The sequence below is a fragment of the Abrus precatorius genome, unplaced genomic scaffold (assembly GCF_003935025.1).
Source record: "Abrus precatorius isolate BTA unplaced genomic scaffold, Abrus_2018 Scaffold7, whole genome shotgun sequence".
NCBI lineage: Eukaryota > Viridiplantae > Streptophyta > Magnoliopsida > Fabales > Fabaceae > Abrus > Abrus precatorius.
In genome coordinates, this window is record NW_020874417.1 from 33,174,178 (window position 1) to 33,199,574 (window position 25,397).

Here is a 25,397-nt window from a genome sequence, read left to right on the forward strand (position 1 = left end):
GTTGTTCTTTATACAAAAATATCAATTTCTATGCAAGTGACGGTTCTCACATTTCAAAATTTTAAAGGTTTGAAATCAAACGATCATTGTGCTGAAAATTAATATTCCTATAGTGCCCTATAAATACTCTCAACTCGTTAGGAATGACTCTATTTGTAATAATCATATCTTTTTAAAAACTTTCCTATATCCCTTTTACATATATTTTTGAATAATTTTTTTATTATTGTACAAAGTATTGAGCAAAAATTTAGATTATTTTATTATCTTCAAAATATAAAAAAAAATATGTAATAACTTCTTTAAATTGATTAAAAAATTTATAAACAAAAAAGATAAGATAGTTTAGAATTATTATCTTTTTAATAAAAATAATTGGTTAGGGGTACGTCATTTAAATTAATCACTTCCAAATTTTTAGATACTTTGACAATGTTGTTTTTTTCTTTTAAATATTTAAGGGTTTGAAGAAAATAATTAAAAGGGAACATGAATGGTCTTGGCAACAGTGGCAGTTAGGTTGATTTGATTGTAGTCACCAGACACAAAGAAATATCATTAAAGTAAAGCAATTAAATTTAATTGTGATGGTCAAATACACAAAAAAATCATTGAAATATAAAATTGAATTTAAAAATCATTAATTTTCTTTAAAATATTACATATAAAATGAAGAAAATTTGGGGGCCATGGCTCACCTCAGTTAAGCTGTAGCTTCGACCCTGCTTGGCAAAAAATATTGAATAGCTGATTGATTTACAAGGCCATATTGGCTGAAACAAATAATTATGTAAGTAATGATGGATTAAATTATCTACTATCAAGCTGGTCCCTCTAATATAGGACCTGCATGCTATGGATGATTCATAATTCATCACGATGTACAAATGAATTCCTCGCAGCCGATGCAAAGATAAGGAAAACGATGATGCATATTCAACAACAGATTCTCAGATAACCATCTTCTGTTCCAATGAGAAACAATCGAGAGAATGGAAGTATGCTAATACTTGATAATGCTGACAAGCTTCTCAATCCATTATCAGAAACGTAGAGTTTCTGGGGGATAATGTGCTGCTGCCCATCCTGTGCCATGGAACCACACAATCACGATAAAAATTAAAAAAACTCAAGCACAAATCTATGTCTGTATTATTAAACAATGACATTAGCACATTCATATATTATTGACAAGCAGAATCTATATGAGCAAGCAAGAGGGAAGAGAGATCACATCAAGCAACAAGATATAACTAAAGCAATATGAACAAATAGCTTGACATCTATATTAGGTGCTAGGCATGCAAAATTAACATATCTTTCCTATTTCCTATCCTCATCATACTAGCTAGTTATGAACCACAAGAAAGAGTAGCATACTGTTTCATAGGCAGATTTAGACAAGGAGAGAAGTCCAATTCTATTCCGGGAAATTGAAATAACATCTTGGCCCCAAATGGAGAAACTGGATATACCATCTGAATGACCTCTGAAAATACTGGGCCGTGATGGCAAATTCCTGCAAGGGTAATTAAAAGATGAACTACAGGTCAAGTTACATCCTTTTAGAAATGCGGAAGAAAGCTTATCACTTTCATTTAGGTTCTTTTTTTGGAATATATCTTCGTATAAACACGTGCAATATACCGAGCACAGACTAAAATGTATGAAATGTGAAACAACAGAAACATCGGGGGCAAGGAAAGTCCAATACTTGCTTACATGGAGAAAGGAAGAAACATAAAATAGTGGTCAAATATGTTTTTTTGCTCTTTTTGATCATGGATAAATTCTTTAATTTCCTAGAGTGAAATTGTATACAACTACATCGTGTAAAAACATTTTTATATGAAGTTCTATAAACTACCAGCAGGTGTACATTCCATAAGGGGTTATCATTCTTCAAACATCAATTAACATTTACTTTACCTTAAAATTTCATGCGTCAAAAGGCACAAAACTTTGATCTATTGATAAAATGCATGAGAGAGTTACAATCCTAAACTTCTAATGAATTGAAGATTCACAAGGGTGATAGCCCCTACATTCTTAAGTCCCAAACTCGCAAAGTTCTGTCCAGAGAGCTGGAAACAAGAAGATGCTCCTCAGGTGCTGCCAACTGTAAACAAAGACATTGATGAAGCTGTGTGAAAAACAAATTGGGTAGCCATGACATTTGGAACATAACCAACATACCTTTGTCACATATCCATCATGAGCTCGCCAAGAGGCGATGACATTTCCACTCTTTGCATCAAATAATTTACAGTGACCAGAACTTAGTCCAGTTGCAATTAAAGATGGCAAAGTAGAAATTCCTCCTCCCTGCATCTTGTCAGAACCAGCTGAACAAATAGCAGAAATAAGTGAAGGAAAACTAGATTCATTAGATTCCCCTCTCCAAATATGAAGCTTTTGACCTTGAGCAACATCAATGAACCTGTACAGTACATCAAAGATTAAAAAATTAGCAGGCATAAACATATTTTGCAATCTATATCTGATTGAAATGGCATTCAAAACAAATATTTTCACCTTAGAGAACCATTTCCAGTGCCAACTATAAGAGTTTCAGTGGAGTATAATCGATGCATACAAGTATAAAGGCTTGAATCAAAAGCACTAGACAATATTCCATTTGACAGTGTGTTCAAATTAAGCACATTAGCCTGGTCACTGTTAATTTTTGGCGCAGATGATGGGTGGCTTGTAGGATGGCCAGATTCTGTTTGGGACTCAGCAAATACTGATATTTGCTTCCCTGTTTGGCTATCCCAAATGTGAATTGTTCCGTCACAAGATGCCACTCTTCCACTAGATGGTAAGATGCAAATATCATTCACAACCTGAAATTTGAGATATGTATGAGTGACATATTCATTGCAAAAGTTGTTCCCATAGAGAAACACGTCTGTATTTAACTAAATGTCATTTGAAGCTAAAAAAGTTGGATTTTGTTGTGATTGGTTATACTAATTAATGGTATGTTTTTCTCCAACCAATCATAGCCTGTTTTGTTTTAAATCATCATCCATCATGCTTCACTTTGTGCTACTGCATATCAATGCCATAGTTCATGCATGATAGTAGTAGTACCAAATAGTTCTCTGCTACGGAAATGTATAAATATTACAGGGATCTATATCAAGAAATAATTCTGGTGGTTGAAGAATGTCATTTTCAGCAAAGAATGAAGAAGCAAACCTCCTCATGGCCATAATAGCCAGACAGACAGTTAGTTCGGCTCAATTCCCATTTCTGAACAGTTCCTTTATATCCTTGGCCAATTCCTGCGGTAAAAACAGTACATTCATCTTGATGAACAGCCAGAGACCTCACTGCTCCATGGTGTGCACGTATAGAGTATAAAACAGATGCTCTGATTTTCCATGGAAGCTCATCTTTCTGAACCCCAACCCTCCCAAGAAATTCAGGTCCATCCCAGATGGTGGCTGGACTAGGGAACCAAAACCAGGGTTCATGGTTCATTTGGTGTGACATTCCTTCGTGCATTACTAATGGACGTTGATGAGCCTTAAATGATCGTCTCTGTGGGATCAAATTTTTGGCACTTCTACTTCCTTGGGATTGTGGAATCGACCATCCAACTCCATTAAGTAACAGCTTTGCTGGATTGTATTCAGATGTAAATCCCTGGGCTATAAAAGGTCTTCTAGCAATAATATTTTCTGAGCCATTTTTTGATGATTCTCCTGCATGTTCCCACTGAACCACAACGGATTTAGAAACAAGCAAACAAGAAAGATGGACTTGAGGCTATACAGCATAAATTCTCAGACCATAAAAAAAAATGTAAATTTCCACTCATATGGGGGGAAAGAAGAAAATAAAATGTAGCCTACCTTCCAATTATGACTGCGTAGAAGATATTGTTCAAGAAGCAACCATGTAGCACAACATTGACGAAGTTTCTCTATTCCAAGAAGAGATGCAAAGGAAGGATAGAGAACCAATCTACACATGACCCAGAAGATTTTATACATACTACACATAGACTCGTTATAAAATAAAACAAACATAAAATTGAGTCTATATTAGATACTAGTATCAAATAGACTAGAGATTGAATAGACACTCGTATTATTTAGGAATCTATGTTTAGTCCTAATGTAAAAAACGTACAAATGCACTAGAATACAATGATGACACTTCGAGAGGCCAAACTCTCCTTGACATATTTAAGGATTTCTTTTTCTCCCCCTCTCCTCACTCTTTACCTTCTTATTTATAATACTGTTCTCCTCTCCTATCGCCTAGATTTAGATACAGAATAACTGATTCTATTACAATTATTATTATGAATATCCCTAACAGGCTGACTCAAGGCTTTCATCCCCTTCAGCCTTCCTATCTTTTCTCCTATACACCTTAATAATAGGAGGTTTCCTAACAGTCTAAGAGGACACAACCTATTTACAATTGGGAATGAATTGCACTTTGATGACACCTTGATTTATCACCCCAATTGCACTTTCCCATGATTTTATAAAATTAAGCACATATCCATCCAATTTAATGACTTTTTGCAATGTATGATCACATATCCAAACTAACTCTCAAGATTTCAATAGAATGTGCAAAGTATGTGACTTTTTGGATTGCAAGAAGACCTGACTATGCCAAATGAGATAAGCTTGTGTCGCCTAGAACTTATGATTGATGGGGATTAATTGATCTTTCAATTCATTTTAACATCAAGAAGTTAATTGCTTTGCACATGCTTCTCAAACATGATAGTTAACCCTGTATTCTGGTGATAAGTGAGACACTGCAAATTCTAATATTATATCAGGTAGAAATGTGCATTACTTTTGTAAATCAGGAAGGGTCCAGCAGCTGGGTCAAAAAACTACCAAAGCAAAGTTAAATTGAAGCACATAGTGGGTGTATATATGCACAAGGATATTTTAGGAATACACTCAAGGAATCTATTATTATCTTATTTTATTTTAATTTTGTTTGGTGTTAGGAGTATGGATTTGTCTTATCATTAGAATTAACAGAAAGTATAAATTCAAAGGTGAAGAGTGGAGTTGGTGTCTTGTGTAGACACTATGCTCTGAATTTTGTTAAGTCAAGAAAGCTTGTAAAACAAGCTCTTATAGTTATTCAAAATAATATAAATTAGTAACACATTAAGCTAAAAATACGGAACTAAAACAATAAATAAAAGATACTACCTCTGTCTATTTAATCCATCATTTATTGAGGGGAAATCTTCATATCACATATGGGATTATATTGCCTTACACAATAATTACAGGTTTAGTGCAGTGTATTTTTAGATTTGATGTAAAACACTAAAAGGACTAAAAATTATTCATTTCTGTTGTGTTGCATGATTTCTTCTTCTCCATTTTCCTGACTTACCATTACATCTTCTTGTCTACTTAGATTTTTTCTAGTTTTGCACTAAATAGCCAGGAGAGGAATTGGTACCAGCATAAAATCCAGTTTAAAAGGCAGATTTGACACTCACACTAGATCCATACGAGTTTCAATTTGCAAGTCCCCTCCAATTTTTAATTTGTTAACCTTCAAGTTTCTGCCAACAGTAGTTGAACCCTTAGAAATTTCCTGGGAGAAAGCAAGCTCGTCAAATAGTTCTCTAAGTTTTGGAAGAATATGCAATGCTGTCAAATCTGCCCCAATCCGTTGACAAATTCCAAAGAGAGTAGTAGCAGCAACCTGACAAACAGAAGCCAACAAGGATGATTTAAGTGATTAACCAAATGGCAAAATGTTAGGGCAATGAAATGGAGCAGACACCGCCAAGCCAAATAAAAGGCAGGAGCAATTGATCTTTAGATTTTGAAAATAAAGCTTTGGGGAATAACGCACAACCAATTTGGGAGGAGTGCCAAAGTTTGGTTTATGTGCAATGCTTGGTTCCATAACTCAGGCACAAAATCCAATCATTGACACTGTAAATCTTCATTTCTCATCCTTCCAATTAAAATCAAGGTGAAAAAATATATCCTGATATAATTCATCTAAAACTGTAAAATTCCTTGGTGACTTATGATTAAAAAGTTAAAAGTCCCTTGAAAGAGTAAAGCTAATATGCCAATTAGAGTAAATGGAATCAAGGAATGGGTGATGGATCCAAAACAAACCAATGGAAATTTGAAGAACCTGAAGCACTGCAATTTCCATATGTTTCTGCATAAGAACCCCAACGTATATGCAACTTAGGTCCTGTGTATGTGCAACAACACATTAACTATTAACTGTTATACAATATTTATTGGAAATTAAAAAGAACTTTGAAGCCAAAAATTAATAAGAACCATACTTCAAGCAGTTCCTTTACAATGGTCTCTTCTGTCAAGAAAGCTACAAGGCCATCTAAAGTCATCATGCAATCAACAAGTGCTAAAGCACTCCAACTCTGGACAGGATCAGGCTTATTCATGTATGACACATCAATAAAGGAACGAACCACATTTTTAAGTAATGGAACCATCTGTTTGACAATAAAAGATTCCCCAAAAATGCCACCTGAGAAGTTTAAAAGTGAAAGGGGATCACAAATTGAAGGTCTCAGTGATGAAGTGATGGAAGGATATGAAAGTCAATATACTAAGAATACCAATTCTGACCAGCACGTCAATGCCATCTGCACATAGTCCTTTCCCAAAGCAGTGAACAAGAGGCAAGATAGTCTGATTCAAGGATAAAATATAAGTTAAAACAACAATGATTACACATTAAGTGGGAGTGGAGGCACATGTATAAAGGAAAACATAGTACTGAAGATTGTCGCAAAACCAAAAAACCTGATGTATGGTAATAGGTACACCAATCTCCTCACTAGAACCAATTAGAAGCACTGAAGCAGAGGCAGCTGAACTTTTATCTGGAGAAATATATAGGTTTGACAAGACTAATGGGTGAATAGTTTCCAGGTATGCTTGTTTACCGACTCGATTCCATATTTCACGGACAAATGAATCTTGTAGAAGGGAAACCTTCAAATGTAAATAACCTGTCGTCTGTAAAAAGATGTCTTAATAAGAACTCACATTTTTGTTAAAAAAGAAGAAAGAAGAGGAGAAATTTCTGCAGACTAAAGAATATTAACAGAGAATTTGCAACTAGCCTGTAAAATTTTCTGTATGGTTGGCAAGATTAATGTTTTTACTGCTTGCGCTGTTAAGCATTTTATGAATTCCTTCAGTAGTATATATGCCCATTCAGTTTCACTGTCGCTCACAGCATTTACTATAAGTGGTAAGCAATAAGTAGCGCACATTTCAGTTGCAAATGCACCCATTTCCCTGAGAGCACCCTCCTTTGCAATATTTGCAGCATAACGAAGGCGAGTTTCATCTTTAGCTACAAGATGAAGTGGAGCAAGAAACAAGTAGGAGGACTTGACAGTCTTAGGGAAATAAGGTGATTCCAGAAGAATTTTGGGAGATGGCCTCCTATATAGAAAAAATTAATACTTCAATAACATGATAGAAAAATCAACCATAAAAATCATACCTAATAAGGCCAAACACATGCATTCAGTTGTATGTGTGAACAAACATACTGATACCTCATCCAATCCTTTTGGATACATGCTTCAACAAGTAATCTAACATCAGGAGGTAGTTCCTGCAGAAATCCTGGCACCGTTCCATCTTCCAAGTATAATGCTAATGAGATTGAATCAAAAAGTGGCCTGCAAAGATGAAGCTCAGCTAAAAGACAACCAACAGAAAATATGTCCTTAGCAGCATCTTCTGAGCAAAGTTTCGAAGAAGATAATTTCTGCTTCCAAAGCAGCAAGTTTGGATATCCTGAGGAGCTTTCATCTTCCTCTTTCATATGTTGAAGAAAAGAAATTAGATTTATTTTACATGGAACCCAGTAATTTCTGTCAATCAAGGATAGTTTGTGCATACTTCTACTAAATTTCTGTGTTGTTGGAACTCCCGAAGATGAGATGTTCTTCCCTTTCACTTGATTTAAGGGATAATGGTAACAAGCATTCAAATGCCTAGCATGTTCAGAAAATGTAGATGCTTGCTCTAGTTCTTGTAGATAAGCAGTTTCAGATAGAAGAGACGTCTCTGGCTGCATTTCATTTGCTTGACTCCAAACTTTGGCATATTTATTGTAACCATGATGTGTTACTCTGGTAGTGGCATGACGGATGGGGTGTGGTTGTGTAAAGAGCTGACGACGCCCTGCTGATCTTGGCATCAGGGGTTCTGAAAGAGGAAGCATAACATTCTTAGCAGCAATAGCTGCCTGGCCAGACATTTTGTACCCAAAGGTTATATCGATCCAATGATGGAGTTGAAATGACACCCTATTACTTTCTAACGCATCACGATGCAATTTAATGAAATCCTCAGGACTCTCTGCCCAAGAAGGCACAGCCAAGTCAGCCATTCCATAATTTATTGACTCAAAAATTTGGGCATCACAATAAAACTCTGGAATGCATTCATCAGGGGTCCATTGATAAAGCCTCTGCATTGTAGAAGGATATTCATTAGGTTCATACACTGAACGAACAGCCATTCGGAGAACACTCAAAGGCAACCTTCTTGCTTTATAACTGCAGACAGCCAATTCAGATAGACATTCATCTGACACATGATGAGGGATTTCAGACGTTGAATAGGTGAAATCCAATTGTTCATCACCTTTTGCCAAGCGCCATTTGCTCTTGCTCAAATCTCGCCAGCCTACATCACAATTATCATCGGGTTTTGAGCTAAAATCAATTACCCAAGGCATTACAGGATGAAATGTATGGTCCCCCCACCTTCTTCCTGCTAATCTGTTTAAGATGAGTAAATATTCAAAATTACTTAGTTCTCCTCTCCACCACTGGTGAAAGCTAGAATGCCAATCTATTGTTGGAGAAAGCTTTAGATCAGCATAAAGGCCATCAGAATGACAACCACCATTACAACAACCAATTCTTGCAGGTTTAGAACTAATGCTTTCACTCTTCTGCAAAGTTAAATTACATTCCGATACAGGCTCATTCCATAATCTCAGCCAAGACCACAATGAATCCGTCAACATGATATTGGATGGGCATATATTACCATGGGAAATCCCTAAACCATGTAAGTACAATAAGGCTGACAGTAGCTGATATATAAGAAATCTTCTATTCCAATCAGACTTTAAGGCATTGGGGTTAAAATGAAGAATACTTTCCAAGTTGTACGGCGTCTTTGGAAGTACCATGTTGACATGATCAGATGTTTTAAAAATTGCAAGGACAGGAGCTATGTTTGGATGCCTCAAGGAGCCAGGAAAAGTATTCTCCTCAAACGATGGCAACCCAAGTAAACTGAGGAAATTTATACTGTCCCGTCCAGATGCTTTCCCTTCAATGAAGAGATCAAGCGAATCTAGCACATGATCTTCGATCAACCCAGACAAGAAATCAGTGGAAACCTCTTGAAATGTAGAATAGGAAGACATTCCCACACGAGCAATTGGGGCAAGTGAACTCATTGTCCTCAAGCAAGAAAACCTTCCAGAATGATTACAAGTTGTGTTTTTCAAAGAAGCTTTTCCGTTTTCCAAATCATCTAATGAAGTAATTCCACCATCAACCACATTATTATGCTGACTGCCTCCAATATCAGGATCACTACTCAATGTACTTTCGCTACTATCCAAAATATACTCATTTCTGCAAACAGAACAATAGTTTATTACTTCCAACCAGCCATTTATTTCACAGCAAATAGCCCAACCAAGAACTAAAACATCGGTAATTGGTAAAACAATTCATCAAAAAAATAATAAAAATAATTATAAAGAAACAATTAATCAAACCATCATTGGTAAAACATCAGTAATTCACAAAACCATCATTAAAATTATAGGAAAAATGTAATTCACAGAAAAAAAGAGGATAATAAAGAACATGAATCTTACACATAATTGGTAAAACAATTCTTCTCATGACTCGGCATGTATTGTAATACAAATTGACCACCCGAAGCTTCACCATCTGCTGTACCAGAAATCTATTTCCCGAAAAACAAAAACAAAATTAAAAAAAAAAATAGATTGAGTAAAAAAAATTCGATCGGAAAATTCAAAGAGAGAGAGAGAGAGAGAGACATGGACGATAGCTGAGGATCCGAAGGGAAAAGCAGAAGCGGAGATGCCATAATTGAAAAAGACTTGGTCAGAGAAATCTGACTTTACTCGAAGTTGGAGGCACTCGAAGCACTCCATCGAATCGCTCTACTGAGTCAACTCAACGATTTCTCATGCTCTCGGTTTCTTCTCTGATCAGCAACCTACCTCCCTTTCTTCTCCAGCGTTAAAGATGAAGGCTAATTCAGTAATTCTAAAAATACCAGTTAAGCGCACTGTTATTTTATCTTTTTAATTTAACGTATCCTTCAAAAAAATTGAAGGCATGTATACAAGTTTCTTATGAAGTAAAAATTTATATTTTAAATAAAACGAAAAAGAAACTGCAGCTACCATTCTACCAAGTACCAAGCATAACAGGGATTAAAATCGTCTGTCTCACATGTCTATCCCCTTATAACTACCGATGCACTTTTCGTAATTGAAAATGATGCTATTGGTCCATGAGATAAAGTTACACAAACTTCAACAGAGAGGCACTAATAATATTAATATCCTACAACAAAATTGATAATCCCCATTGTTCACGAACATTACTGCATTAAACAGTAAATATGAGAAAAAAAAAAGGGTGTGAATGAATGCAAAAGCATTGGAGAAGACGCTAGTGAAGGCTTTAAGTGAGGTGTTGCAGCTAAAGAAAGAGCAGTATTCGATTTTACATGGAGAAAAGCGTAACTTAACGAAAGATGAGTGGAAGGTAACATGAAATTATTAATTGAGATGTCAAATTGTGATCGATGAGACAGGAAAGGGGAAGACACAATTTTGATCCCATATCCAGAGCATCAGGGTTGGTTGCATCAAGATAAATCAACCAATTAAACCACCGATTGTTTCTTTTTTTTGCTATTTTCATTCAGTTTCTTTTGAATTTTCAACAAAGGAGACTTCACCTTTTTTTTTTTATTTCTATTTAGTGCACGGGCATAGGAAATTAAATTAGTGTTACAGAGAAATTTATATAATGCAAATTAAATAGATTTTTTAATTTATCATGTGATAAAACTGGATTATGGCCTGTTTATTTAATTTAAAAATTAATTTATATATCAAAGAATTATTTAAAAGCAAAAGTTATATGTTATTTAATTATAAACTAAATTCTGCGATACCTTGAAAGATTAAAATTGATAAGGTATAATACCTTATTTTTATAAACCTATTATAATTTAATACGTGTCCATATTTAATTTAACATGTGTCCATTCTGCAGAGCACTTTTTATTTTAAAAATTATTTTATTTTTTAAAAATTGCTCAAAATTTTCTCAAAATAATAAATAAAAAACTTCTTTGAAAAATTGAACTTTTTAAAAAGTTAAATAATTTAATAATTTTTAAAAAATGAAAAAATAATTTAAAAAAATAACCGAAACAAACAAATTCTGTATCTTCTTTTTAGTATCCACCAAGCACCCTCTACGTAGTTGCCTCGCTCAACAGCAACGCTTGCCATTAACGAAGGCATAGCCTTTCGTGCACTGCCTTTATACTCAAGTAAATACAATTTGGTGTAGTGAAAAAATAATTTAAATGACAAATTTCTATAAAAATGAATTTTAACAACATATACAAACATACGCTTTTAATTCTTTTTATTTTAAATTGTGCATAATTTTGACCTCTCAAATTCTTTCTAATAAATAAAAGCCTTTATATTTTTAAAATTAAATGATCAAATTTACTTAGAAGAATTATAAGATTTTGAATAAAAAAATGGAAAACCTTAATTGTAAAGTTATAAAAAATTGAAGGCTAAATCTACTTAGAGAAACGTTTTCATTTACATCGTTTTTTAAAATTATTTTTTAACACCTAAAAACTAAAGTTAATATTTTTTGACTTTAAGAAAAAATTATAGATTTTGTATCCGCTGGAGTTTCTCACTTTTTGCGTGTAAAATGCACAGCTTATAGAGCCAAATGCTGGAAGAACGTGTCAAAGGAAGCAGTATGGGTTTTGATTAACCAAAAATATCTTATTTTACTTCAACCGTTTAAGAACTCACAGAAGCTTTATTTAAGAATCGTAGTATAAGCATCGACTCCCACCCCACACGATTCTATTAATTTCTGTCAATCCATTTAAATTGAAACTAAGGAATTTAAAAATCATGTTGGGTATCAAAATAAAGTCACGTCTATGTTGAATTGAAAAAAGTGTTGGATAAGGATTATATGGTTTAAAATAGAACAGAACAGATATGTAAACCTAACACTGTCGCTAAATAAGAGAGGAGACTCAAACACGGTTGTAGGCCACTGACTTGCTGAAAAGGCGCCTTATGTATATGACTTGCAGTGCACTAACACCAGCCAACAGAAGGTACTCTCCCACAGTATAGAATATAACACGCTTACGTGTGCTCTCATTCGCTACAAACAACAAAAGGAAGTGAGTCAGTGAAAGATTAAGGTAGTGGCTGTTGTGTTCCTATTTACCAATATCATTACTTTGTCTTTGATAAGAAAAACATATCATCCCAAGTGCTTACTATTCTTGAAGGTGAAAGCAGCATCATAATTGCATAGTCAACCGATATCATGACTGAACAGTTTATCAATGCAGAAATTAGAACATTCTTAGTCAACAATATTGTTGCAGTTAGAAGTCAGAATTGTTGGATAAAAATCAGATGGCCTAGATTCCAGGTTCATGTTTTGAATCCAACTTGCAAAAATCAAAATCTGACACCCATTCAATTTTCATCCGAAGACTCCAATTTACTGACTGCATGGACTGCATCCAATTTTCACTGCACCGAATCTTGAACAACAAACTAACCGGTTCTTATATCCTAGAATGCATAAACTGTTCTACCTTAATGGGGAAACAGATTATTTCCAAAATATGAAACCAAGTACCAAGAATGTAATGTTTCTATCTATTTTGTTATTAACTTACTACGGCTGTAACAAACAGGAATAGCCCTTTCTGGCAGAAGGGATGTTAGCTATCACAGAAGCCTCCTGGGGCAGCTTCTTGCTATGCCATTTATAGGTCTCATACTTTTCAGATATGAAAACGCACAAAGAACTTTTTAATGGCCAAAAATCTCAGGAGATCTTGAAGTCCACGTGTAGGTCTCACTTTAGCGGAAACCTCTAGCACTATACAATTTAAATACATAAACTCAAAAAGAGTTTTTCTCCCGTTTTGCTACATTCGCTACTAATCTCAAGAAAGAAAAGTAAATCTACAAATGCATACATGGTTGCAAGAATAATATCATGACTATCACAATCAAATTCCTACAAGTAGAGAACAGTGCAAGCTCGTAGGAAAGAAAACTACTTACTATGTCGATGTCTTGCATCACGAGCTCTCAAGTACTTTTGTTCAGCTGTAACAGACTCTAGTGCTTCTCTGAGCTCAGCAATTTTTACATTAATGGGGTCCAAATGCTCTGCAAATCATCAAAGTTAGGAAGCCCCGAGAACCAATAAATAGTAAAGAAAAGAAACACTTGGATCATTCTTCACAAACATCAAGAAGTACCTCAGGTAAATAATTAATGACTGTACTGTTTAAAACCTAAACATATAAATGACGTAACACTGCAATAGGATAGTAGAATCTACTAAGAAAACCAGCTTACACAGAGAACATACCATCTTTGGCAAGGTCATGCTCAGAGGGAATATGACCAACATGGATGTAGAAAGAAACAGTCTCAGGCGTTGAGTATGGGTTATGAAAACAAAATTTATACATTCCATGTGTTGGGGCTTTAAAGGTGAACTTGTCGCCAGAGGTCCCCTTGATATTCTGGACAGTATTTCCACCAGGAGATGTCACCTGCAAATAACTCCAAAATTAAAACAATATGCAATTCTGGGTGGGTCTCATTTTGACAGCAAGGGACTGCTCCGCCACAATGGATTCACAAATCAGTAACCATAGATGGCTCCATGTGTTTCCTATAATAATTACTAGCACACATCGTTTTTACATAAAACCCTGTTCTATTTTGGCACATTAGGAGAGTCCAACCTAAAAACTAGTCTATTAGATCGGATCGGAGAGCTCCATAACTTAGTACCATATTGAGCATCTTATTTTACTCAATGAGGAACTCATACCGTTGCCACCCTTTTAAGAGCCAACGTCCACACCAGCTTTTACTCTATCGAAACTAATCCAATGGTAACCCTTTTCCCTTATATTGGCGGCTGCTTTCACCTATCAGTATTGGGTACATTATTATAGAGTAGTCTAAAGTTATGATCTAAGCACATGAGAAGAGTCCAACCCAAAAACCTAATCCATTAGGTGAGAAAATCCCATAACTTAAGTAACACACTGAATATTTTTTGGTAAAATCTATGACACCCTTTATAAATGAGAGAGTCTGTTACCCTCTTTTACACGTGAAACAATCGTCACCGTTACTTTTATACTAATAGATAATGGGGATTGTGATTTAGTTAAAAAAAAAGGTATTGAAGACCCTCTCGAGTTTACGGTTACCATAGCAAGCACTATTTATTTTTTCTAATTAAAGAGGGACTCATAACAAACCCACTTTCATGCAGAAGGCTTATAACGAACAAGTCTCCCACGGTTTATAACAATATAGTCAGGCCTCAAGCTGCACTCCGTAGTAAACAAAAGTGTAAACTGCTGGAGATCGGATAATCAGGGTGCATTTGGGTAAACAACTTAATTAAACATTTATTCAATAAAATCTTATCACATGAAGGCTTATGTCATAAATTAGATTAAAAAATTTATAAGAATAAGTTAAAAAGTGCTCATAGTCATGGATTATTTTCACCCTAAGCTCTTCAAACGCCTCCTAAATCTATAAGGTTGCCATTCAATTTGCAAACAGATTCTTCAAAAGGAGTATGGAGAATGAGTTCCAGATTCCGATTTCTATCTTTAGTAAACATGCCGATATTAGAAAAAATAAATAAATAAATATATATATATATATATATAAACCCTAATTTGATAATTTAACCAATTAGTAACTGGGTAAGTCAATGATTAGATCATGGAGGTGATTGAAAATTGAGATTGCACTCACCGTGAAATCAATGCCGGGGTGATCGGAGCTCCAGAAAATGTCATGGTCGACGACAACGAAGTTTCCCGAAACGGTGTCACCCTCGTATAGCACGTATTCGTAGACGCACTCGACGTCATTCACCGTGACGGAGAGCGATTGAATGCGAGCGAAGAAGCTGAGAACCAGACACATGAAAATCGTCCACATCTTGGCGCTTCTCATTTTGCCCCCTTTTTATTTTTGGGGGTTTTATGATGAAACGAAATTACGATGAATTGTGATTGTGAGCAACTGCAAGTGAGAAACGCTTCCCAGATCTCTTCAACCCTCTCACTTCTTCCCCAAAAATTGATCCTTTACTCCGTTTCTCGTCTTTGCGAGTGCAGTGCAACAAAACGGCACGTGGTGAAGGTCGCAAGGCTCTGATGGAGGTGTCGTTTAGTTGAGCTTACGTGTGAAAGGTAGATAGAGCCAACAACGTGCACCAGCCAATCAGAAAACAGAGTTGGTCTTAGCTGTTTGCAACACTGAAACAGAAAATATTAAATATAAAATTTAAAGAATAATAAACGATAAAAAAAATTTCATCAATAGTTAATTTAAATACAATCCACAAAATATATTAAATACAAGATATATAATTCAATAAAAAATTTGAAATATAAAACTTAAAATAAGTAAAGTTAACCACAGTATATATGATTGTTAGGGAAAAAAAGTAAAAAAATTAGAAAAGTAATATTTTTTAATAAAAACTGTAAATCATTTAAAATAAATAATTTAATTTTGTAATAAATCAATGAGTAGAATTGAAACTGAAAAAAATAAAATAAAAATTAGATGAATAATTTATATTAATTCTTACCTATATAAGATAAAAAATATCTATATTATTGACTGTGGTTGTGGATATGTGACTTAGAAATTCTGATCTTATTTTTATGGTTATTAATTTATTCATTTGTAAGCATAAAATTACATGATTCTTAATATTATAGTGTAAGCATAGAGTACTTAAAAAATTAATAAATCATATTATTCAAACTTTGCCATTAAGTATGAATTGTTAAAAAGATAAAAAGTCGTTAGAAACAAATGGAAAGTAAAAAAGAAACATTAATTTTTAATATTATATTATAAGCATAAAATACTTAAAAAGTTAATAATTTATATTATTCAAAGATTCTGTTAGAAAGGATAGAAAGTAAAAAAATATAATATCTTTTATCATATATCTTTTTTTTTTTTTTTAACTATCACAGTCACAATTAATGAAGACTGTTTGACGTAAATAATAGATTTTTAAAATAATATTACTTTCTATATCAGTTTTTTAAATATAGAAGTTTTTTTTTAATTTTACATATTTTATACATCAATTCTCTTTGATATAAAAAATAAAAAAAAATTAATATATTTTTTATATTAATTCTTTTAGACAATAAAAATTTTTGAATGTTATTATACTTAACGTGTACACTTCAAAATGATATAACTTTTAATAAAAAAATTATATTTATATAAATTATATATCTATTTAATATAACTTTTTTGAGAGTTATTTAATTTAAAAAATTAAATTTCAAAATTTTAAGTTTTATAATTTTTTATATTTTTTACATAAAAAAATTTATTACTTGCAAATATTTACAAACAAACAAAAATGAATGAAATAAAAAAAATAAAAAAAATATACGTTAAATTATTAATATATTTTTTCATAAATTAAACTCATTTTTTATTTTTAACTATTTAATTTTAGTCAATGATTCATATAATTTTAAAGCTTTTAAATAAGATATTTTTATCTTATTTTGTGTCGTGCAACAGAATACGTTAATCTTGCCCTATTAAAAGAACATTAATTTTTAGCACTTTAAAATAATTATACTTCAGTGTTCTTAATAATAATTATATTTTAAAAAATATAATTATATTTGATTAAATTGTTTTTTAACTGTGCCAAGAAAGTGTGGCGCATTTAACAAGTAGATAAAAAAAATATTGATTCTTAGTTTTAGTATGCATTGAATGAACTTTGTCAGCCAAGGCAGTCTCTCCATGGCAATACTTTTATTCCTTACACAGAAACTAACATGCAAGTTTTTTTAAATATAAAAAGTGAAATGTGAATTTTTTTTAAAATATAAAAATTAATTTATAAACGTATCGAACTAATTACGTGTTTTAATTAATCATAATTTTAAAATAATATAATACACTAAAAGTAGTTAATTTTTTATTATAATTTAATTATTTTTTCATAACACTTCATTTTTAACTAATAAAATGTAAAATTACACTATTATTCAATATTTTAAAAAAATTATTTCATTACATAAATGAATTTATAATTTTTTGTTATAATGTAAATAAATAAATTTTATTATATCAATTCAAAATATTATTTAGTCAGTTTTTGTTACTTTCTCTATCAATTAGACAAACAAAATATTTAGGTATATTTAGTTTTTTTTTTATATATTATATTGTCTCAAAAAGATTAAATATGTCTAGATAATTTTTTAATCATAATAAAAATATTCTTAATATTTTATTAACTGTACTTATTATTATTTCATTAATTTATGTATTTATTAAATCAATAATTTTTATCAATAAATATATATAATCTTAAATTATAAATAATTTTTGACTTAAATATATGAATTTTTATTATTTTCAAATTTTAAGATTTTTTATTTGATAATTCATTTTTAATTTTTTCGACAAATTTATTAATTTTTTTTATTTTTAATTAAAATATGTATTTAATCTCTATAATTAATATTTATCTACAAATCAGTTTTTACACTTAAAATAAATTATGTTTTAGTTTATATATTAAGTATTTTATTACACTTTAAACTTTATTATTATAACATGATTAACTAGTTAACAATAAAGATTAAAATATAAACAATAAATATAAAAATATTTTTAAGTATAAAAATTATTTTGTAAATAAGTGTTAATTATAAAGATAAAAAAAATATTTTTTATTTTACTAATAAAACTCTCCGGTGAATTGTATTTTGAGATAGTTTTAATTTTATTAGGTGATGGAAAAAAAAATTGTCCCTGCAAGTGACCAAATCAGTGATAAAGTGTCTCAAGGCGTTCCAATCAAAAAATTTGTTTTAAAAAAATTATATTTTAATAAATAATTTTAAAAAATATATTTATAAAAAAGTTAATCAAATGTTAAATTTAGATATTTATAAAAAAGTTAATCAAATGTTAAATTTAGATATTTATATTATTTAATAATTTTTTATAAAATAAAAAATAAATTAATTCAATAATTAATTTTAAATTTTGTATTAAATAATTAATTTTATAAAATTTATATAAAAACGAAATTAATATATATTTTATGGTGTTATTTTATTGTAACGATGATATATTTTTAAAATATTAAAATTTAAATAACCTATTTATATATATTAAATTTAATATTCATAATTATAAAAATAATATAAAATAAATCAATAATTAATTTTGTCGTTCTCTAATTCTACACCGAAAAGTTGTTTGGGTAGTGTGTGACAGGGTGGTACACTCCACTTTGACAACTGACAGGAATATTTCATGGTTTCAGCGTATTTCTTAATCTGGTCTTGCTTTTCTGTGTCAATAAAGTCTTCTCCTTTGCATCAAAGGAGTGAACAGAACAAGCGTTGAAAAATGGAGAAAGGGGAGAGCCAGATGCTAGTCCCAAGAGTGAAACTGGGTACCCAAGGCTTAGAGGTGATCTTCAACCCCCAATACTAATATTTTCACGTGGGTGTTTTTCATCCTACTTGTTTACCAACTCATCTTCCAGTTTTGTTGTTAAGAGGAACAAAGATGACATTAAACCCTTTTTTCAGTACCATCAATTGCTATCATATGCTAGTTTTTATCAATCCCTGCAGTTGACCACTTGGTTGAAGGAAGGATATCTGTGCTTATTGTCATCAACCTAAAGAAATTAGTTTGATCAAAGAAAAAATTACATGATTCTATTTCTAAGGCTTACATTGGATATGAATTGTGATTTGTGAAAATAAAATTTAAATAAATGCTCAAATTTTTTGTTAATTGCTGGTTCACCGATTGACTTGTTGGTGCGGAATACTTACCTCAAGCCAAACAGTATTCAGTTCGAAACAGGAATGAAGAGAGAGAGCAGAAATTTGATGTTAATTGTACATGTGGATTGGATATCTGTGATAAGATAAGAACCTGCTGTATATATTTCATTTGTGGAATTCAGGTTTCTAGGTTGGGCTTTGGATGTGGAGGATTATCTGGAATTTATAATGCCCCCCTCTCGCATGATGAAGGATGTTCAATAATTAAGGAAGTATTCCATAAGGGTGTTACCTTCTTTGATACATCGGATCTTTATGGTCATAATCATGATAATGAAATCATGGTTGGTAAGGTAAGGTAACATGTTATACAACTAAATGATATTTTTCAATTTTAATTCATAATCAATGTGCATTAGTCGCAAATTGTAATAATTTTATCACGTGTTAACAACTGGTTCACAAATAGATCACTCTTTAGATATGACAAATGGCTTGACTTATGTCTCACAAATTTCATTATAACATGACATAAATATAAAAAGCATTGATTAAGGAATCAAAAGTGAAAAGTTTTCAATAGAAATCATGATAGATTACATTTAAAATCATATGCATTAATAACATTTTGTAATAAAAGCTTTCCACGGTTAGCATTATTTATAAGCTTGTTTAGGCAATCACCTGGTGGAGTAAAACAAACTCGTGGAAAATGTAAATTTAATATAGTAACAGATGTTTTTTCTTCTGTTATTAGGCTTTAAAACAACTTCCACGAGAAAAAGTTCAACTGGCTACAAAATTTGGTGTTGTTAATTCTGGTGGGATGGTTTTTGAGATAAAAGGTACCCCTGAATACGTGCGGGTGTGCTGTGAAGCTAGTCTTAAGCGGCTTAATGTCCAATATATTGATTTATACTATCAACATCGAGTTGACACTTCAGTGCCAATTGAAGACACCGTAAGCATTGAATGGTTTTTCTCTGTTGTTAGTTATGCATATCATTTCAAAATTTCTAAACTATAGATGATTAAGTGCTTTAATATGGACCTTTGTATGGAAGATGGGAGAGCTCAAACAGCTGGTAAATGAAGGAAAGATAAAATATATTGGGTTGTCAGAGGCTAATGCTGACACTATAAGGAGAGCACATGCTGTTCATCCCATTACTGCCTTGCAAATGGAGTATTCCTTATGGACCCGTGACATTGAAGAAGAAATAATTCCACTTTGCAGGTATTTAATTAAATAGAAATATTATCTCATATCTATATTGTCGCAGTTATACTCGAACTTATAGTTTGATATGTTTTCTAGCTATTTCATGCATGATTTTAACTTAGATTATCAGAAAAATATTGTTATTATATAACTAGTATTATGTAATTGCAGAGAACTGGGAATTGGAATAGTGGCATATAGCCCTCTTGGTCGTGGATTCTTTGCTGGAAAGGCAGTGGTTGAGAACTTGCCTAGTCAGAGCTTGCTGGTATGAAGCTATTAACAAACAAGTAACACAGTTTCAAGTTTGCATGATGTTGTAGCTTTTCCCTATTATGATAGTCAAAATAACATTGGCAAGGGTGGTTTGAACTTTGAACTATGTTGGAGTTGGAACGGATCTCTTCTGCGGGAAAGTGCCATAAATATCAGTCTTAATTCTATTCCTGCAGCTATTGTCTATTGAGATTTCTTCTTGTTTCTGTATCAGGCTATGCATCCGAGGTTCAGTGGAGAAAATTTGGAGAAGAACAAACTATTCTATAAACGACTTGATGACTTGGCTTCTAAGCATGCATGCACTCCTTCTCAATTAGCCTTAGCTTGGCTTCTACATCAGGGAAATGACATAATCCCTATCCCTGGTAGTGTCTTTGTTACATTTAGGAAGACTTATGTGTTCAACATATTTGATGAGTTGCTTACTATCTGCTTCTACTGTTAATTCTTGTGTTTCTATATCAAATGCTTAACAAATTCTGCCAATTTATTTTTCTCAATTTCTCATGAAAATCACCATATGAAGAAATGAAAAGCATGACATTAATGTGCATTTGTTCATTCATAGTACTTAAATTTTGTCCATAAAATGTGTAGTTATTGCAAACATGAGAATATATAAATTACTTCTATTGACCAAGTGTTATCATATCTTATATATTTTTTTTTATATCACAGGGACTACTAAACTAAGGAACTTTGAAAACAACATGGGATCTCTGATCGTGAAGCTTACAGATGAAGATTTGAGGGAAATTTCTGAAGCAGTTCCTGTTTATGAAGTTGCTGGGAAACGAGAATATGATACTTTATCAAACTATACTTGGAAGTTTGCAACTACACCCCCAAAGTAATTGTGAGAAGAACCGTGCAAGTCTATAATGAAACAATGTTGTGTTTGTGTTCGACCATCATGCTTATCACAGTAAAATAACCACTGCGATTCTCCTAGAGAAAAAAGACTGAGAAATGGAAAAAATAAAAGCGGATTGTTTTTTTATATATGATATTTATATACTAAAATATGGTATTTTTAAGAAAATATAGGGTTCAAACATTACCTTTAGATTATGTGCAAAAATTTAAAAATGAAACAGATAAAATTATAAAGTATCTAAATTTGTTAAGGACGAGTTTTTAAAAAAATTAAAAATTAAAAATAAGCAATAATTTTATGTCAAAAATTGTCACGGCTAGTTTTTGAATTTTTTTTTTATATTTTTGTATTTTTAAATCTCATATTTTAGTAATTTGAATTTTTTCTCATATATGTAAAAAAAAAAAAAGAGAGAGAGAGAGAGAGAGCAGCTTTATTTATTTATTTACTATTCTGGGCTTTATATCAGATTTATTTTCATAACGGTTTAAAATACTGGTTACAGATTATATATATATATATATATATATATATATATATATATATATATATAACCTACTTTTTTCAAAATTTTAATACTTTTGCGGTATTAATTAGTAGCTATCCCGTCTGTTTAGTTAATCAAATAAAAATATTGTTTTTAAGAAAACAAACACCAAAACATATTTATTAGAAAAAATATATTTATTATATAAAAAAATGTTATTTACCTTAGAAACTAAAGAATTAGTATAATACAAGCAATTCTAATCACAAATTAACAATTATGCACCAGAAAGTGTCTAAAAATCTCTTTTGCTTCTTAAAAAACTATTTTTAAATGTTATATCTGATTAAACATTTTGCAGCAGTATTTTGTTTTGTGGGATTAATTTGCAACCCTCTTATTTACATTGATAATCACAAAAAATCTTTCTACTCTTTGAGAGTTCTATGATAATAATAATAATTTATGAAGCCAAATTCTTTTAATATATAATAATGTATAATTCAATAATAATATACACAGCGAACCAGGATAAATCCTACAAACTAAGCTATATTATACTTCGTACACAAATTTGAAGTCGATTCTTAGAAGTAAGGCATGTGATCTTAATTGCAAGAAGCGTTCAAAAAATTACGCTTGCAACCCCAGCTATTATGCTTTGGATACAAAGCATTTTGGTTAGAGCAAAAACATTGTTTTAAGGAGAGTTAAAGTTTATCGGTTAATTAAGGATCATTCGGAGCCACCAATTGTCTAGATGTGTGTAGAATGTTCCAGTCTTATCAAACTAAGAAGCAGTAAAAATAATAATTGTAGTCCTGCAAGTTCCACACTCCAACCATTCTAAAACCTCACATTCACCAAAGGGTGTCTTTGGTCCTCATGGGAGCCACGTCTCTTGCTTTTACTATGTGAGGACAAGTGAACCCACGTGAACCAATGACCTTTAGTACCAACATACACATGACGTGGAACCAAAATATCCACCACAATGCTAGCCCTTTAATTCTATATAAACAACCTTGTTCGTCACTTTACCTGCCAACTTAATTGCAGTGAATACACTACAGTGAAGTTCTTTAGGTTGCAGTTTGTCATAAATATTTTTGAGTTAGAGTGCTAAGATAATCTTCAATTTCTCTAGTCCTTGTGGTTGGCTTGGTCACATTTCCTTATAGTGTGCATCTTGGATCTGTGATATTATAACCATTTTATCTATGGCTGTCTCATCTTTTGCTATGCAATCTATCTTGGCAAACCCTATGATCCACATTCCAAGCAGGACTAGGGTGAACCGATTTGGCATTCCTGCTACGTATATGCCGAGCCTGAGAAGGAGTGCAACGTTGAAAGTTCGGTCCATGGCTGAGGTATTGGATCACTAGCCAAATATCAGATGAAACAGTAATAGTATATATCGTGTTTATGTTTCATCAGGTGCACAGGAATTTTCATGTTTAAATGAATCATTGGTTTTTACGTGCAGGAAGAGCAGAATGAGCAACCAAGTAAACCTGCAACCCCGGTTACACCCCCACCAGCATCAGCACCAGCACCAAACCCCAAGCCACAGTCAGCTTCATCTCGCTCACCAAAGGTGAGTATAGTGTTATGTGTAGAGCAATACTACATCTTCTGTTTTGAACAGTACTCTCTGATTTGATTCTAGGCCATCAATTGTGAGAATCCAATTATTGTATATTCTTCATGGGCCATTAATAATTTAGGGTTTCCTTAATCAGTAATTAAGCTTGCTAGATTAGAAATTTTCATCTAAATTATTGAAGTTTATTGAAGGTAACAATGTAAATGCACTGATAACTGATTTTATTTTTTCATTAATTTATTCTTTTGGAACTGGATAATTTATGTAATTGAATTAATATATAGTTGTCAATGAACGAAAGAGAACCTCAATTTAAATGATGATTAACGAAATTATGGCAGGTGAGCACAAAATTTTCGGACGTATTGGCATTCAGTGGGCCAGCACCTGAGAGGATCAATGGAAGGCTGGCTATGATTGGGTTTGTAGCTGCAATAGCAGTTGAAATAGCTAATGGGCAGGGTGTCTTTGAACAGATAACAAATGGTGGCATTCCATGGTTCCTAGGAACAAGTGTGATTCTTTCCCTTGCTTCTTTGATTCCACTATTTCAAGGGGTTAGTGTGGAGTCTAAATCCCAAGGGTTCATGTCCTCAGATGCGGAGCTGTGGAATGGGAGGTTTGCTATGCTGGGTTTAGTTGCCCTTGCTTTTACCGAGTATGTCAAGGGTAGTACCCTGGTGTAAATTAGTCAGCAGTACCCTGGTATGATTTAGTCACTAAGACACCAAAATGGCCTTAAGAATTTGTGGTTAGGAGCCAATCTATTTGGTTTTGCTATGTTTTGTTGATTTAATCTACATACAGAATTTTACATTGATCATGAGCATATTTCATGGGATTGACTTGTGATTATCCCAATAACTAAAGCGGTTTAACAAAGTGCAAGACAAGTACAACAAATCGTCAGAAATGAAGTAAAAAAATTTATCCCTTTTGACCTTTAAACAAGGTGCTGGTTCTTGTTTTATTTTCTTGTCTCTTGTCATTTGCGGTTTGCGCTGGAAAAAAAGAAAAGTATAATACGTAGCTAATAGTATAATAGAAAAAAGGGGAACGCGCGAAACTTCATCTTATATGTGACAGTTCATACATTTATTTTTTTCAATAACACTGTCACTCCCTCATCATTTCAACCAGAACACCAATTGTTAATACTAAATTTTTGGACACTTTAAGGTCACCTTTAAAACTTCAAAGCAATCCTGTTCGTATTCTTGAACATTTTTTGATCCCTTAAGAATATTTATTTTATTTTTTAATGTATTTTAAAATAAAAATATTATCTTTCATTTCTAGTCCCTTAAGAATATTAATAATAACTAGTTAGACCCTTAACTATTTTCAGAGGATACAAATCAAGACCAGTATTATAGGACAAATAACATGCCACGCAAACTAAGAAAAGGAAATTGAACATATAAAAATGAGGGCAAAAAAATTAGGGAATGAAATTTAAAAATTAATTAATTAATTCAATTAAATTTTTTTGCTAAAATATACTGTGATATAAAAGAATACGCTCGTGCATTTATTTGCATGTGTATTAAATAAATAAAATTTTAATATATTTGTATTAAAACTTAAAATTATATTATTAGGTAAAATATATAACTTTAAAAGTAATAAAATAATATGCACATTAAATTAGTTAATATACTGGCTTATAAACTATCCAA

General features: G+C 32.1%; 4 protein-coding genes across 7 annotated transcripts; 2 read left to right on the top strand and 2 right to left on the bottom strand.

Annotated features, from left to right (window-relative positions):
* Nucleotides 1-557: 557 nt before the first annotated feature.
* Nucleotides 558-10,303, bottom strand: LOC113871266 (protein GFS12). Its single transcript, XM_027508252.1, has 16 exons — nucleotides 10,114-10,303; nucleotides 9,925-10,016; nucleotides 7,568-9,676; nucleotides 7,124-7,451; nucleotides 6,801-7,016; nucleotides 6,614-6,686; nucleotides 6,317-6,522; nucleotides 6,157-6,219; nucleotides 5,501-5,709; nucleotides 3,864-3,975; nucleotides 3,205-3,726; nucleotides 2,536-2,846; nucleotides 2,197-2,440; nucleotides 2,046-2,119; nucleotides 1,381-1,519; nucleotides 558-1,086 (listed from the first exon to the last, which is right to left on the bottom strand). Exons 1-16 carry the CDS (start codon nucleotides 10,228-10,230, stop codon nucleotides 937-939), a joined length of 4,965 nt encoding a protein of 1,654 aa, XP_027364053.1. The 5' UTR covers nucleotides 10,231-10,303; the 3' UTR covers nucleotides 558-936.
* A 1,818-nt stretch (nucleotides 10,304-12,121) lies between these two features.
* Nucleotides 12,122-15,592, bottom strand: LOC113871269 (transmembrane emp24 domain-containing protein p24beta3). Of its 2 annotated transcripts, none has more exons than XM_027508254.1 (4): nucleotides 15,187-15,592; nucleotides 13,766-13,952; nucleotides 13,453-13,560; nucleotides 12,122-12,529 (listed from the first exon to the last, which is right to left on the bottom strand). In XM_027508254.1, the coding sequence occupies exons 1-4, from the start codon at nucleotides 15,388-15,390 to the stop codon at nucleotides 12,396-12,398; spliced, it is 633 nt and encodes a 210-aa protein (XP_027364055.1). In that variant the 5' UTR covers nucleotides 15,391-15,592; the 3' UTR covers nucleotides 12,122-12,395. The 2 variants fall into 2 exon arrangements, with proteins under 2 accessions (XP_027364055.1, XP_027364056.1); XM_027508255.1 differs by having other exon boundaries at nucleotides 12,394-12,529; nucleotides 13,449-13,560; nucleotides 15,187-15,584.
* Nucleotides 15,593-18,744: 3,152 nt separating this feature from the next.
* On the top strand, nucleotides 18,745-21,716 carry LOC113871268 (perakine reductase-like). Its single transcript, XM_027508253.1, has 7 exons — nucleotides 18,745-18,918; nucleotides 19,427-19,597; nucleotides 20,002-20,205; nucleotides 20,309-20,481; nucleotides 20,638-20,734; nucleotides 20,957-21,110; nucleotides 21,424-21,716. The coding sequence occupies exons 1-7, from the start codon at nucleotides 18,856-18,858 to the stop codon at nucleotides 21,597-21,599; spliced, it is 1,038 nt and encodes a 345-aa protein (XP_027364054.1). The 5' UTR covers nucleotides 18,745-18,855; the 3' UTR covers nucleotides 21,600-21,716.
* Nucleotides 21,717-23,151: 1,435 nt separating this feature from the next.
* On the top strand, nucleotides 23,152-24,856 carry LOC113871270 (early light-induced protein, chloroplastic). 3 transcript variants are annotated; one of them, XM_027508259.1, is made up of 4 exons: nucleotides 23,161-23,482; nucleotides 23,599-23,709; nucleotides 24,060-24,231; nucleotides 24,316-24,596. In XM_027508259.1, exons 1-4 carry the CDS (start codon nucleotides 23,330-23,332, stop codon nucleotides 24,402-24,404), a joined length of 525 nt encoding a protein of 174 aa, XP_027364060.1. In that variant the 5' UTR covers nucleotides 23,161-23,329; the 3' UTR covers nucleotides 24,405-24,596. The 3 variants fall into 3 exon arrangements, with proteins under 3 accessions (XP_027364058.1, XP_027364059.1, XP_027364060.1); XM_027508257.1 differs by having other exon boundaries at nucleotides 23,152-23,482; nucleotides 24,060-24,856; XM_027508258.1 differs by having other exon boundaries at nucleotides 23,156-23,482; nucleotides 23,608-23,709; nucleotides 24,060-24,616.
* Nucleotides 24,857-25,397: the final 541 nt, after the last annotated feature.